The 16,476-nt window shown below is 38.4% G+C and overlaps 1 protein-coding gene across 1 annotated transcript; it reads left to right on the top strand.

Annotated features, from left to right (window-relative positions):
• Window positions 1–14,745, top strand: crispld2 (cysteine rich secretory protein LCCL domain containing 2). The gene is made up of 15 exons (XM_004067317.4): window positions 1–561; window positions 1,888–2,237; window positions 3,200–3,318; window positions 5,485–5,617; window positions 7,213–7,328; window positions 7,641–7,741; window positions 7,999–8,181; window positions 8,262–8,322; window positions 8,439–8,505; window positions 8,598–8,728; window positions 8,982–9,025; window positions 9,120–9,192; window positions 9,478–9,553; window positions 11,098–11,228; window positions 13,200–14,745. Exons 2-15 carry the CDS (start codon window positions 1,938–1,940, stop codon window positions 13,258–13,260), a joined length of 1,596 nt encoding a protein of 531 aa, XP_004067365.1. The 5' UTR covers window positions 1–561; window positions 1,888–1,937; the 3' UTR covers window positions 13,261–14,745.
• Window positions 14,746–16,476: the final 1,731 nt, after the last annotated feature.

Below are 16,476 nucleotides of genomic sequence, written 5' to 3'. Positions count from 1 at the left end.
TTGAAGATTACACAAATGCGGCAATTATCAGCAAAGTTGCCTAAATCTGACAAAGCTGACAGCTCATTTTTATTTGTTGAACTTATTCCATAGTTTCTGTGGTGAGTTTTGCAAAAATGCTAACATTTTTCTAATTGGTAACCTTTTTGGGTAAAATCTTTTTATTTTAATCTTCAGTTTTTCTGCTCCAGCAACTTAAGTCTTGTTCCTAAAATGCACAGCTTTTAACTTTTTCCATTCACGGTGTTGTTTCCACTAATTACATTTTGTGTCCTCTGCATGAGTTTGCGCACGGTGCTCTGTGTGCCAAGATGTGTGAGTGGGGGAGTGCAGGCAGTCATTTTTTCCTGTGCTCCTCAGGGGTCTCCTTCTCTAGCTATATAAGGCTCTCCGATCTGCACAGGAGTTACACAGTCCTTGTGAGCCTGAAGAACACCACCAGAATTCAGCAGCAGCAGCCCAGTCCGCCCAAAAGGAAATTTAAAAAAACAGTCTCTTCAAAAAAAAAAAAAAAACTGCTAAGAAATCCTCACACAGCTGGACACTGACTGGAAAACAGAGGTGAGGAAAAGATGGGATTTTACGCACATTTGGTTGCAAGATGTAGCTTTAGGGTAGTCTGCTGCAGTTTTGCATTTCACACGTTCAGAGAGATTTAACACTCTTTACAGTCTTTTCATGTATTTCAATGGCAAGTGTTCATTGTAAAGGCACAGTTGAGAAATTTAAAAGGTAATACTTTTAAATTTAGTTGCCAGATTTTTAAGATTGTAATCTTAAAGGTTAGAAAATGGGCAAACACACAAAAAACAACAAAGCTTCAGCTTCGCTTTTGATTTTTACTATGATGAAGTGAACAAGAATATTTCAAATGTGCATTTCTTCAAAAATTTTCACTGTTGCACCAGCTGCTGTTTATTTTCAAGCTTGGAGTGGACGCAGGTCCTCATCAGGGTCAGACAGGAGCTTGGCAGGGCCAAAGAGGACATCACAGAAATGATGTGGACAACACATGTCCAAGATCTCTGTGCTGTCTGTCACTTTAGTATAAAATTCTTGATAGCCATGAGAAGGGCCCAGACAGGGAAGCTGGTGGAGGTTCAGTGGCAGAAGGGTGTGGTGCCAGGCTGCCCGCTGGCTCACAGTGCCCAGAGTTGGCACGACATGTTGACAGAGAACTGGTGCCAGACCTCAAACTGCCTCCCCAGCCAGAAGGAAAAGCATGAAGGGATTCAAGGGTAAGAACAACCTGCGCAAGTGAGAACTTGGCCTGTTTTTTAATCTCTCCTGATCACACGCTGACTGACTGCTTGTCGCTCTTCATATTAATTTTCTAAATTGATGTTTGCCAGAGTTTTTATCTTTCACCTGCTTGCTGCCTTGCAGGAGGAAGTCAAGCAGAGAACTGCTGCTCTCTGTGAATGAAATCAAATGTTTTGCTCAAAGGTTTACTCAGGTCACAGATTCTCAGCTGAACTCAGGTCTTTACTTTTAGTGTCTGACCTCAACACCCAGATTAGTTTAATAGTAATCGAAAATTATTATCTATATTCACACAATGCACAAATAAATTTGTGCTTTACCTGTACAGCCTATGAGAACAGGTGATTCTTTTTCAGGATCATGGTGAGAGTGCTGGGATTGATGTGGAGGGCAGCAACTTTCAGTGTGAAGTTAGATACTGAATGTTTATCGGATTAAAACAGACCTGGAGAGATTAAAACTTCTCTGATGATGGATTAACCTAGATTATAAAACAGTTAGTTTAGGCCATCCTAACCAGCAAACATAAGTTCTACAAAAAAAGAACGCTAATTTTACTTTAAACTAGTTCATCTGTGTTGTTTGCCCAGCAGGGAAACTTTCACTGTAACCCTTTCTCCGTAGGTTGTGTTTGAGACTATAAGCAGCAGCTTGCACACTGAAAAAGAGCCATCATGGAAGGAACTCAGAGCTGGAGTGTCACAATGACCTGCTTTTCTGCTCACCGACTGCTCATCCTCTCGCTCCTGCTGCTCTGTGTCACAAACTCTTCCTCGCTCCTCATGCCCGACTCCAAAGAGCTGAGGGAGCTGCTGAGTCGCTATGAGCAAGACGCAGGCAAGAAAGGCGCCAGTGATGCAGCAGCCAACAGGAGCCGGCGAGCCATTCTCTGGTCTGACCGTGAAGAGATTCTTCTGCTGCACAACAAGCTGAGAAGCAGTGTTTACCCTTCTGCAGCAAACATGGAGCACATGGTGAGACCAGGTTATTTATTTTAGACATGCTCTTGATTTTTGTTAATCTAACACAGAGCAACAGTTTCAATTTTTGGCTTCACATCTGAAAGGTCTCATTTTGTGAAAACAAGGTTAGTAATGAGACTTTAAAGTTTAATGGTGCTCAGAAAAGAGTGGGTGCTGCAATAAAATCATAGGTGTTCCTCCTGGAAACAAACGATCATCATTTCACCTCACTGCTAGCCTGCTGTGCCACATTTTTACAGCTAGAATATTAATGCTGACTCAAACCTGCAAGTGGCCTAGTTTAGTAGAATAAATGAGAGAACACACCAAAAAACAAAGATTCCCTGGAATATTTGTCAATGGTACAGGAGGATTATTTTTGATACAAACAGAGGGTTATTGGAAACCACGGAAAGACTGCATGTCTCTGGATTGTGGTTGAAACCTGTAGGAAAATGTCTGTAGATTAAGTGAGTGCTCTCAAACTCCATGAAACAAGCAGAGTGTGTGTTTGCATCAGTAAATGACTGGGGTTATTGTGGTGTCTGTGTGTATACATTTTAGCGACCAGCAAAAGGCTGGAAATTTCCTGAGCAGTTGTGGATTGAGGGGCCAGGCTGTGTGCAGGCCTCACTGTATTTGCAGTGGATCTCTCCCCAGAGGGAGTCAGGTGTCGTCTCAGCTTTCCTCGCTACTCTCCTTCCTTGCAAGGAACCCTGCTCAGGAAACCTAGATGACTCTGCTGTTATTGTTGGTTATCTTTTTTTTTTAGAGCTTTAGGTGCCAGGAAACTCAAATGATAGTATTAAAGGTTAAAGATCTGTCTCATTAACATGGAGAGGAAATGAAAGCCTTGAAGCATGAGGTCAGTTGACAGTCAGAATTTGATCCAGATGATGCAGAGGGAACCTTACTGCAGGGACGTGTCTAAATCCTTCTTCCTCAGCATTAGAACTTTTCTGTTTTGATTGCAGGTCTGGGATGATGAGTTGGAGCGCTCTGCCACTCAGTGGGCAGAGGAGTGTCGGTGGGAGCATGGACCTCAGGATCTGCTCATGTCTATTGGACAAAACCTGGCAGTTCACTGGGGCAGGTAAGAAATTATAAAACCTTTTCTATTTGTGTCTATGAAGACTCTCATAGTTTTCTATTTGTCTTTATTACTAGAAAAGGTCAGCGGTATTATGAGATTTTTACAAATTATTTTGAGCATGAAAAATATTTATTTTTTCCTAAAAAATATATATTAATCTGTTTTATTAAGGAACGGTTCATTTTGCGATTCAAATAATCCATTTAAAACAAATTTCTTTTGGCTCCTCCTAAATGCTTTGTCCATCTGGTAAAAGATCCACCCATTTTCCAAACTCAATTCCTGTTAGAGTCATGCGGATGCTGGAGCCTATCCCAGAAAGCTGGGGTACACTCTGGACAGTTTGCCAGACTTTTAATGATCACTATGTGGAAATAGTGTTTTATTTATATAAAACAGCAGAAATTCAGTTTGCTGTAAATTTTCTGGTCCCGGTCTATATATAAAACTGTTTAGCTGTCTTTCTGCCAATAAATAAGCAAACAAATATATAATTAAAAACTCATTACCGTAACAGATTTTCTTAATGATTTAGCACCATGAAATCCAAAAGCTGTTATGATTACATTACCAGTCTCTAAGCAAGTATCTGGGGGGAATTATGACCTGGACTTGTTTGGACAGATCTCAAGGTCCTAAAGCTGGAAAGTCCTCTTTGACATCTTTACGGCTTTGTTTTGTCTCCACGTAGTCTTCTTGCAGCTTTACCACTTGAAAAATTCATTCAGTGTTTGCTTTTTGTGAGTTCTTTAAAATAGCTTTTCATGGTCAAAGCAAAGCTCAACGGATTTTAAAAATTGAAAACCATAACAGATCTCTGATTGGTTATGATCACCTCTGTGCAACATCATTGAAGTCCTGCACACTTGCATCTTCTTTAGAAAAAAGGAGTCATTTGAAAACCTCCATGCATGGTTTCAGAGTCCATGGACAGAGGCTAAAAAAAACATGAACTTTAACAACATGGATTCCCCACATCCAGCAGCTGACTGCAATTCCATGTGTGAGAGGACGGACCGGAGCAGGTGGTTTTGTAAACTCTCACTCTGCAAACATAGCAGACTCTTCTGTGTTCAGAGCACACACAGGCATATCCTTTAGTATTCCACATTCTGTCTTATTGTTGCCGTAAAAACAGGGGAGGCCCGAGTTGGCTTTAGACTCATGGAAAAAACAATAGTTAAGTTTAGACTATTTCAAACACGAGGGCTGCAGGGCTGTGTAGTGGCTCTGTGTGTTGCGTACATGTTCTCTCTGTGAATGTGCAGGCTCCCTCAGGCCACTCTCATCCCCAGAGCACAAAACATGCCTCATGGCACCCTTAATTGTCCGTTTGGTGTGAGTGTGTCTGCGTGTGGACATGCAACAGACTGTTAACGGTGTACCCTGCTTTTGCTCTACCTTAGACCCCAGCGACCCCCCTGACCCTGATCAGGGCAGAGTGGAATCAGAAGATGGATGATGGATGAACTATAAAAAATGTGTTCCTAGTGCTTTTGCCAGTCTACGTCTCTTTACAAATGTCAGCCAAGCATTTAAAAAAGCTTTCCCTTCTTTAAATGAAAAAATAATGATGATGCCCCCCCTGGAGATTAAAACATATGTTTCATTAATAGACTAACATCCATATGAACCACTATGCAAAGATCATAATCTTCTCCAGAGAACTTGAGGAACCTTTAGGAAGTGGTCTTTGAGCGGACAGCTGGTTTCTGTGTCCAGGAGCATATTGCCAGAGCAGCAGGTGCCCTTCCTGGAATCTACCCTCCTTCTCCTTCCCTACTCTCTTCCTTTTGTCCTGTGCCAGTAAATCCTAAAGCTGAAGCATTTTTTTCCTTACTCTCCTTCTCTGATCCACTAATAAGCTCTCTACCTTTCAGCACCATAAAAAGAGATGTTTATAATGTGCTTAAATGGATTTATCAGAGGATGAAACCGTGTTTATGCTTGCTCCGATTCCGTTTCCTTTTTCAAACTTGATTTGATTTCCTCCGAGCGTTCAATGGTTCTTCTCTTCAGGTCAAATTCACACACATGAAGACTGAGAGTGTGAAGGGAGATTCAGAAAGTGCTTGCACAGTCTAGCACCTGACAGCTCTTGCAGATTGTCCCCTTTTGTAGTCTTTCATTTGTTTTTTTTAATACTTTTGTGTGTGTGTCCTACAGATACCGTTCGCCTGCCTTCCATGTTCAGGCCTGGTATGATGAAGTCAAAGATTACACCTATCCATACCCTAGTGAGTGCAACCCCTGGTGTCCAGAGCGCTGCTCCGGGCCCATGTGCACACATTATACTCAGGTAAGGCGCTGCTGAACCACAGCGAGGATATTGGTAATGTTGATATGTAATAAAGAAACAAGATTATTTGTCATTACTTATTTGTAGAATGTTTTCTTTACTACTTCAGCAGTTAGTTAAGAAAAAAGAAAGAATTGCAAGAAGACGTGGAGATACGCCGAAAATGTTCTGTGAATAAAAAAAAAAACCTTTCAAAAGGAAACAGAATTTGTTGAGTTGGCCTCCTTTTCCTCAAGACTGTTCTCTGCTGATGCTGGGTGGAGTTTACAGAAATACCCACTCTTTTCCTTTTGCGTTCTCCTGAAACCTGATCGCTTCCATCTGGCCGTCAATTCCAAACAAACCCGACATCCTGCACTGGTTGACCTGGTTTCCTTTGAAGATGTTACTGGGAGTCAGCTGTGCCACAACTGAGCCTCAACACCATTGCCTTTGTCTTATATTTGTTAATGTGTCTGCAGTCCAGGCAGTCACACTCTATTGCTACGTCTGGCTGCGTTTTACTGAATGGCCAGCAAATGCTTACATGTGTTAGCAAGTGCTGACTCACCACTTCCAGTGTCCAAGTGTACTAGAAAAAAGATGAAGGTTCCTCAGAGAGCCTGATTGTAAAGACGGAAGAGAAGTTTAAAATTAAACTGCTCTGTATTTTTGTCTAAATGGCAAAAACTATATTTATCAAGCAGCTCATACTTTATTTTCTAAAAGCTTAAACTGTCAGCTAATAATTGAGATATGTTCACTGGTTCATTCAAGTTAAGAAAAATGTTTAAAAGGAGAAAAAAAGGTTTGGTTGGTGTGCCTTTGACTGTGACAAAAAAAAACACTCACTCCTGGAAATCCTATTACCGTATTTTGCGGACTATAAGTCGCACTTTTTTTCATAGTTTGGCAAGGGGGGGCGACTTATACTCCGCAGCGACTTATATTCGAAATAAATTGAAATAAATACATTGTTAACCCTCCTGTTATGTTCATTTGTGAGGAACAGAGATGATGTTCCTGGGTCAATTTGATGTATGAGGTATGTTAAGTGTTAAGAGGATGTTAAGTGACTCAGAGAATCAGCAAACTTTTTTTTACAGTAAGATCTTGAAGGCTAACAACATAATATTCTATTTTCCAATGATTTCATAGATTCAGAAATGCAATAAAAATGACAACTGTTTCTACAAATACAGGATGAAAACAGAGTATTAGTTGGCCAATGATGCTTCATGAAAAGAATAAATAAATAAGTTTGAGAAAAAATTACTGTGAAATTATTAGATAAACAGTCTGCTATGATTGTGTCATATAAGGTTGTGAAAGTTAAAATGCGACTTATAGTCCAGTGCGACTTATCTGTGTTTTTTTCTACTTTATAATGCATTTTTGGGCTGGTGCGACTTATACTCCGGTGCGACTTATAGTCCGGAAAATACGGTAGTCACATTTATCCTAAGTGATGGTTTAAAAGCTTCCTTCTAAACAACTAAGAGAAAAACAAGATACAAAAAAAAGAACCAAAGAAACAAGGTTTGGTGTTTGACTTTCCCAGATGTGGTTTCATTCAAAAATGCAAAGCACTAATGTAGTTGTTTTCTTCATTACAGCTCGTCTGGGCAACCACTAACCGAGTGGGGTGTGCCGTGCATGTGTGTCCAAAGATGAACGTGTGGGGAGAAATATGGGAGACCGCTGTTTACCTTGTGTGCAACTATTCCCCAAAGTATGATCAATACATTTTCAATGTTTTGCACACATTCTTGCAGAGCTGTCAAAGCTAACAGTGTTTAGTAGATGTGTGGGAATTGCTGGGTTTTGGAAGTTTAAGGATCTCATCAGAACTTTTTCCAAAGTAAACAACAGATAATATAGAAGTGGAAGAGTCCTTTCAGTAGTCTGCAGGAGCAAAAAGCTTTGGAGCTTTGACTAAAGCCAACGAGTGCTGAAGTTATTAAAAAGCTATGAGTACATGAATGCTTGACAGGTGATTAATTTCTCCATTCATAATGCTATTCATTGTACACCACTTCTACAGGGGAAACTGGATTGGGGAGGCCCCATACCGGCACGGCCGCCCCTGTTCCCAGTGCCCTCCCAGCTTTGGAGGAGGATGTCGGAATAATTTGTGCTACAAAGGTCAGCCCGGACATTTCCATTAATATATTTTGAAGAGACTTTATTATTGTTTTTTAAATTTTCCGATGTATTACGTGGTTTGAACTCAATTTTGAATTTTTTGCACACATTTCGTGCCCATTTACTGACCAATTAGAGCAATGTGTCATGTCCCTGCTACTCATGTGAACTTGTAAATTTTAAACATATAACAAACTTTGAAAATAGATAGTTTATTACAAAATACTCTAAACTCTAAACATTGCTTCTATTTACAGACTCCCAGCATTCAGAAACTGCAGACATGAACGAGGTAGAGAAGCCTCAGGTACTGCTGCCTCCTCGCACCACCCCGAGACCGGCCCCAAAAGCTCCCAGGAAGTCTGCGTCCAAACGCCCCACAACAAGGCCTCACACACCCAGAGCGCCGGCTGCAAAGCCTTCCAGCAGAACTTTCCTTGGTAGAAACAGAGTTATTCTAAAATATAAAAGCTGAAGGATTATGTTCCCCTTTACTTAATTCATGTCCTTAATGTTGCAGCTCATAACATCAAGTGTGACACTAAACTGCGTGATAAGTGCAAAGGATCAACTTGCAACAGGTCAGTTTGTTAAAATAAAGTAAAACAAACATATTACAAATGTATCTTGAAGTACATAAAATGTTATTCATTCAAGATGGCAGCACAGTTTCTTTCTAATGTAAAATCTTTTCCAGACACAAGTGTCCAGCTCACTGTCTGCATGCAAAAGGAAACGTTTGGGGAACGGTCTCTTATGATGCTGTGAGTCTTCTGATAAAACGAGCATATTAGCATATTATCAGCACTTGTATGCACAGCATATTAGAATAAAAACATACTTTTAATCAATACAGCAATCAAGTATTTGCCGTGCTGCTATTCATGCTGGTGTCATTGACAACAATGGAGGACTGGTCGACATCACAAGGACAGAAAAGTCTCCGTTCTTTGTCAGATCCACAAAAAATGGAATTGAATCGCTCAGGTAGAAATGTATTTTTCTTTTATATAGCCTTATATGAAATGTCACTCAAACAAAACAGAAAACCACTAATAGGATTTAAAGTAAAGGTATAAACTTTGCAAATAACGATTTATGTGAACCTATTTTCCATTAAATAAACACAACACAAAGCTGAATTCATTTTGCTTCGTAAAAAATGAAATGTGGGGATTTCTTTAGCTACTACAACAAAGACAAACATTTTGATTTCATTGTTTACACTTTGTCTTCACAGTAAATACAAACCAGCTAATTCCTTTATCGTGAGCAAAGTGGAAGGTATGAAAATTCTTCCCCAGAAGATTTTTTTTTGTTCTGGATTGCATATTGGTTTTAACATTTGAAGTTCTTTGTGCTTCCCTCTGTGTGACAGAATATACGGCTGACTGCTACACCACTGTGGCTGAAATCTGCCCTTTCAAAAGACCCTCCTCACACTGTCCAAGGTGCATTTACACATCCTGCCATTTACTTTTTGCTCAATCATTTTATTCCAGAAGGAAATTTTGCTTCAATTTGAAGATTTATTAAACTCTTTAAAGCAATAATTCCTGTATCTAACATTATTGTTGTATTGGGTTTATCTTAAAAATGTTTATTCACACTGGATTGTACAGACATAAATGCATATGTCGAAATGTTCAGATTGAAGTTTTGCCTTTTTAATACTGATGCTAAATGAACAGCTTTCATGAGTGTTCGGCTGTACTCATGTCTGATTCCTCTTCCAGAGTTTTCTGTCCAGCAAACTGCAAGACACAGCCTTCTTACTGGTCTCCTGTTATTGGAAGCAACGTTTATGCAGATGTGAGTAATAATTATCTTTTTAATCCTATAAGTTATCTTGATGAGACCCTCAGATGCCTGCTTCTGCCTTACATTTACAATTACAATTACAGTAATACAAAAAACCCAAATTCATATGTAATTTCACAGGTGATCTCATTTTATGACACCATGTGGAAAATTTACCTTAAGTTGTCATATCTTACCACAGACAAAAAAAACATGTATATTTGTATTTCAATAACAAATGTTAGAATCCCAGCATGTTCAAATGATCTAGTACAATTTTTTAACCACTATTAGAAGTGAAAAAGTAAAACGACCGTAAACCAATTTTAAAGTACTAGAAATAAAAAAATTAAAAAAAACATTAAGACAGCCATTGTGTTGTCAAATTACATTACAGACAACAGGGAGAATCTATGGAAGAGTTTACTATAGAGACACCAACAGGTTAAATTAACTGTTTCTGGAAAAAAAAAAATCCCCAAATCTCAAATATCAAGAAATGTGGGTCAAATGTAAATGATTGAGATGTTTTAGATATAAAAAATAAGTATGAATTATAAACAGAATTAATCAATAACATAAAAATGGAACAACCTTTTTGCTATAAAGGACAGAAAGTCTATTGTTGTTCTTTGATCTAAGACCTTTTGTTCTCTTATGATAAATTTGTTTGGCTACTAATAAAAAGCAGGCTGGGAACTGCAGGAACATATTTTTGAGGGCTGTCCTTTGGAGAATAATGTTCTTGAACACTGACAGACATGAACATGAAGCTTGAGTTTGAATGTAATCAAGGCTGCCAACAAACATTACTGTGGGCATTTCACACCTCATTTGGTAATCCCTCAAAATGATCAGCACAGGCAAAGAAGATGATCTCAAGATGATGATGTAGGAATCTAACCTTAACCACAGAACTACTGGCAACCATCCAAAGGCAAAAATGTGTTTACTCATATGAAGCAATGATGATGCTCAACTGAGTAATATTCCAGGCTAAGTTACATCAGAGGAGGTAGACTTAAGAAGGAGGACTGGTTAAGATCAGCGTTTGAATTCTCATAAATCTGGATTAAGAACAGTACGTAACAAGACCATTACACAACAAGACCAAATTTGTTTGAGTTTTTTCTTGTATGGCATTCCTCTGTGCTCATGTTGGATTTAGCAAAAACGAAAACAAGGCTTTGCCGACATCCAGACAAGGACAGTTCACAGCGCCACTCGGGCCTAAGGGACGTCTGGCAAGCTAATTTCAAGGGCTAAATGCTGCTGACATCTGGCTACAGTCTTTGGTAGGGTGTGTGCACAGTGTCCTCTGTGTTTTGATTGAGTAATGCTGCTCAGCTGATAAGGACTCATATTGTCTGCTGTTCTGGAGCCAGGCCTGTTACTCAGACCTAACTCCATATGGGAACATCCATGTGGGTTTTGTACAGCCTGAATCAGCCCTGATGTGATGCGTTCTGTGTTTAATAATGAAAAAATGAACAATATTCATGTTGGCAACATGGTCTTTTAACTTTCTTTTTTTTAAACATTTCATACCCCAACAGAACTCCAGTATTTGTAAAGCAGCCATCCATGCAGGGGTGATCAAAGCTTCTGGTGGTTTGGTTGATGTTCTGCCGCTAGAAAGGAGAAAGAGCTATGCTGGAGTCCTGAAGAACGGCATCCAGTCTGAAAGGTAGCACTCCCTTTTTTGTGAATAACAGATTATGCCGAATTTTTCGATCAGTTTCTGACCACTGTGTTTAAAAATCCATGTAAACTATGATGTGTTCCAGCTCAGAAAATGTCACATATCATATGATGAAACTGAAGTGTCTCAGAAAAATCTGAGCTTTTGCTAAAATAAGAAATTTTAAAGACAGTTGAGTTCCTTTTGTTCTGACAATGCTACTTTATGGATGTAAATGTGATTAGGTCATGCCCTAAGGCAGGGGTGTCAAACTCATTTCCACCGAGGGCCAAATCAGTATAGCGGCTGTCCTCAAAGGGCAGGATATAACTTATACATGTAACTAAATGTAATGAAACATACAAGTAACTACTCCTTAATGTTAAACAACTAATTTCTTTATTTATTATAACTTTTGAAAGTGACAGTTACAGTTGCGTAGAAAACATATGTTTACTTGTTACTCTACCATAAATCCTTTTAAATTTGATTCTGTCAGGTTAGGTTATATGGACAGTGTTTAAATCCTAATGTATAGTTGCCCAATCCGATATTTCAAGGCAGATTCCCCCTAGTTATGAATAAATACACACCAATTTTTATTTTTTATTTTAAGAAATCAAAAACTTTTATGCTCTCGGGGGCCACATAAAATGACATGGAGGGCCACATTTGGCCCCCGGGCCTTGAGTTTGACATATGTGCCCTAAGGAGTTGGGAGGGTGTATAGTCTATGTACAGTCACAGACCTTACCTTTTGGCTGTAGCCCGTCATATTCACACATTCATATATTTGGGGGCAGTTTGGTCACATTTGGTGTGGGGGTAAAGAAAAGTCCTCTCACAAGTACTTTCACAAACTACCGTACACTAAAATGACGTTGTAGGAGACATTTTACAAGATTTTCCTCTTAAGAATGAATAACAAAATAGAACTACTGTATTTAGGGTACCATATGTCATTTTTAACCTTTTTCCTTACAACACTAAAAAAGAGGTAAAAAAAAAATGTCAATATTAATTGAAGAAAAGTATAATTTTGTAATTTGCCATGCACTAGAGTCTGATAAAAACAACTCATTAACGAAATAAAACTTGAAAAAGTGTGTCCACACTCTTTTTTTTTATGTTTAAATGGGAGTAGAGTGTTAGACTGAAAACCAAATAGTTATTGTTAAATTTGAAACACAAAAATCTCCAAAGTAAAGTCATGTATCTTCTCCCTCCTTTCTTAATTTCTGTTTATGGGGATTCTGAATGTGGCAGCTCTCCCGCATGCGCACCATGTTTTACAAATCCCTCTTGTGTCTGAGGGCAGCTCCAGTTTGGGCAGAGAAGTCTCTGTGGCCATTCTGCTGGAATATGAGGTTGAGAGACTAATGGTGTGGTTTGGTTTGTGAATAGGCCACACATGGAACCTTTGCTTACTTTATTCAGGCATTTCAATTGAGTGTGCAAAGTGCTGAATGGCTTCAAGGTTGGTTCTTTGAAACCTAATGCAGAACTGCAAACACTTCAGTGAGGGCATTGGGACAGGAGGTCAGTAAATGCCTGAGCGAAAGGCTGCACCATGCGCCAGTTTTATGGCACGTTTGGTCTGCTTTCTGCCAGAGAGAGGTAATCACAGCCTATCCAGTTACTCCAGGCTGAAAATGCTGTCAGAGCTTTTCTACACTGACTATAATCTGTGATCAGACACCATTGTGATTATTGATCATGGCTTAGATTCAAGGTTTCTCCACTAATGAACTGATTACAGTCGTCCAGTTGAACACGTGGTAAGTGAAATGAACTGAGTAAACCACGACTCTCCATCAAGTCTGTTTTCATTTTAAAAATTCTCGAAAACGGTCCTTCAGTCTCGATGACTTTTTTTCTCATCAATTCTCTACATTTATAGACTCTGTAAAACTCTGTCAGCACATGATGTATTAATTGGTGGTAAATGTCTGTGTTTTTTTTTTTGAAAAATCTCAGCAAAAGCAACATGGAGGGAGGCTCGTTTCGACTCTTTGCTGTGAGGGTGGGATTCATCTGAAACCTGCGGGCAGGATGGTCGGATGTAGTGACGTTCATCCTTCTGTGGCTTTAGTCAACTCCCCATGGATTCCTCTGACTCATTGCTCATTAGTTTGACACTTTGGCCCCATGACAGTTCTTCAGTTTTGTCCGCTCATCTTTCTGCAGATTTTAATAATATAAAAGTTTAAAAAATATATATATATACACATTATAGTGAGTTGAACAGCTGGTGCTGGGAATGAGATAAGATCCATCATGTTTACACTGATATTCTCCTGTTATTATGTGGTTTACATACATGCGAATGTATACTTATAACACTGTATTTAATCACAATGTACAGAGCATTTATATTTCGCTTTGAAAAGGAATTATAGGATATCAACAGGTTTGTTTTGTTCACATTTGTCCTAAGTTTCTTTTTTCTTACCCAGTGAAGATGTACCCTCTCCATTTTTGACTGTGAAGCCCCTTCAAATAGCTAATAAACATTTGATCATCTACCGGTAAGCTTTTCTAATGAGAAAAGAGCTTTTGTTGGGTGGTCAGAAAGAAGTGATCAGTGAGGGTTTGGAGGGGTTTCGGCCGCAGAACTGAGGAGGAGAAGCATTTGTCTGATGAGAAAAGCAGAGTTAAGTAAGTGTTGATGGTGATGGGGTCTTAGAAAAACAGCAGCCTCATAGCAGCCGGTCCCTCAAGGTTAAAGAAGTAAAATCCATTTTTTAAACAAGTATTTCTGCTTTCTGCTTTCTGCTTTTTTCCTTTGACTTGTTTTCTTTTACTCTCGTCTATAGAAAAGCAGCGTTGCCCTCCCCCCCCATCCTAGACTGTTGAATGTGTTGCATTTTTTCCCTCATGAAAAGTTTTTTTTTATATTTGAGGTTAAATATCATTAAAATTAGGGTTGGTAAACTGCAATTTGTGCACTTTGGAGAAAATATGAAACTTCAGCATCGCTCTGCACAGCTTCAGACACAATACTATTTCTGTTTACACGTAAACAATCCGCAACTGCTGTGTCAGAAAACAAGACTTTTTTCCTAATCAAAATAAGAGATAAAAGTATTTTTTGCTTTTCCAAGACTAATATGTTAATTTCAAGCCAGAATGCCAGGATATTTTAAGTTTTGTCAAATTTTCTAAGCATACAGGACAGTTCAAAAACGTGTAATAAATAAATCAATGAAAACTCAAAAAGCCAAACAGAAGTCTATCCAACCTTCCTAATTATTTTCTACCTCAGTCTTGTCCCTATGCTCAGCAGACACAGCCTTTTCTATTGTTTGTTCTATTGGGAATGCTAAAAAATGTTCCTTTTGTTAATGTAAATAAATATGTTGTTGTTTTTAAATGATCCCTAAGTAAAAATGATGTGAACATGTGAATTTGCTTCTGTTGTGTTTATAAATCTATATATATATTTTTTTTCTTTTAACAAATATAGGATGTGTTTGTACTTTTTTGCACTACATGGAAGTAAAGTATTTTACATACATTTCAATGTGTTGTGTTTTTTTTAAACAGTACTTTTTAAAAGATTAAATAGCTTGGTAGAAGCTTCAATACCTATCCCAAACAGATACTTAATCTGTATAAGTGAGTTAGTGATAAATAAAAAAAGTGTATAAATCACACCATTTCATAGTGGGGCTTCACTGATGAAAGGCTCACTATTAATAAAAGTTCAAAAATTGACGAACGTCTCACAAAACCCTTTTTTAAATTAAACATTCCATTTGTTAAAATTGTTTTTAATGTAAATAAAGGAAAGATTTTATTTAAAACATTGTCTTTATTCCTTACAGTGAGGTGATGTTACAGTAAAAACTGCCTTCAGATCCAAACTTTTCCCTTAAGGCAGATATTCAGCCTCAGTTAATCTCTGGTCAGACAGGCTGCTGGAAATGTTGCAGATAAATGGCTTGAACTGGCAAATGTGCTGACTCTCTTTACTCCCTTTGTCAATGGCGATAAAGAATTGTGCTCATCCTTCAAACTGCTGAAGCTAAACCTGCTGGGTTTTGACCAAACTTAGGTTATGGCTTTGCACAAACTTACAGCAGCACATAGTACTTTTAATCTCTCTTTGACAAACCACGCAGGTGAAGCATTTAAATGTAACAACTAGCCACGCCTACACCTGAAAGTGCCGTGTCACAGCAGCACATATTAGGAAGCTCGGGAAATGGAAGCAGGAAAAGGTAAATGCCAGTATCTTATTTTTTTTTGCAAGTTGTTGGTGAAAAAAAATTAATTATGGCACAAAATTTCAACTGATTTGAACCTCATTTGAGGAATTTGTGGCTGTATGAGAAGATTAACTTCTTCAGAATGGCACGTCAATGAAATAATACGCAGCAGATTGTATCCTTTGAGGTGCATAACGCATTTTTTGTAACTCGTTATGAGTAAACTACCTGTAAAAGGACGGTTTTTGCTGTCAAGTTTTCAAAGCTCTAAAATAATTCAGATGCATCTTTATTATGTTATTTAGCATGTAAACCTGAGGCAATATCTTATGTCAGAAAGGTGAGCCATGTACATCAGGAGGGCCATGTTGTTCCCTTACATGATGGCTGTTGGACAGAGCATCATTTTCATTGATGCTGCACAAATCCTCTGCTTTTAAGTCTTCTTTTCACTCTAACAGGGATTACGAGAGCCAAATCCAGAATGTCTCAAATAATCTCTGCTGTTCTGTGATGGGGACTGTGTTTTCAAGCCTGTCCTATTAATAAAACACAAAGCATATGGTGGAAAAGGTCTACTTTAAAAACATACATGTGTTCTTGGGTGTATTTTGATACATATAAAGAGGATTAATAAGTAAGCCAACAAAAGATCCCTTTTTTTTGGTAATGCACGATTTTGCTCTTAGTTTTGCAATTCTATTTCAGTTAAAACAATCAGCCATATTTTAAGGAGTAGTGTAAGTGATGCCATGGAACTAGCTACCTGGCTATCTGTCCACATCTCTGATAACTTGCTTAAAAAAATACAGATGAGAGAGAAAACATGTCAGCTCTTAGAAATTGGTCATGAAGTCAGCAAAAAAGTACTGCTGTTCCTTTTTTTTTTGTGCATTCTTTTGAATGAGGTGTTGACGTTATCGCCAGAATATTCCAAATAAAATCAGTTCATCCAAAATCTCTTATTCCTATTTATGACTTGTTCTAATCTCTATCATATAAACGGCTCTCGGCTTTGCACAAAACCAAATTATTTTTTACCT

This window comes from Oryzias latipes, chromosome 3 (assembly GCF_002234675.1).
Source record: "Oryzias latipes chromosome 3, ASM223467v1".
NCBI lineage: Eukaryota > Metazoa > Chordata > Actinopteri > Beloniformes > Adrianichthyidae > Oryzias > Oryzias latipes.
Note: the sequence above shows the minus strand (reverse complement) of the source record. Positions and strands in the feature narration are given on the sequence as shown.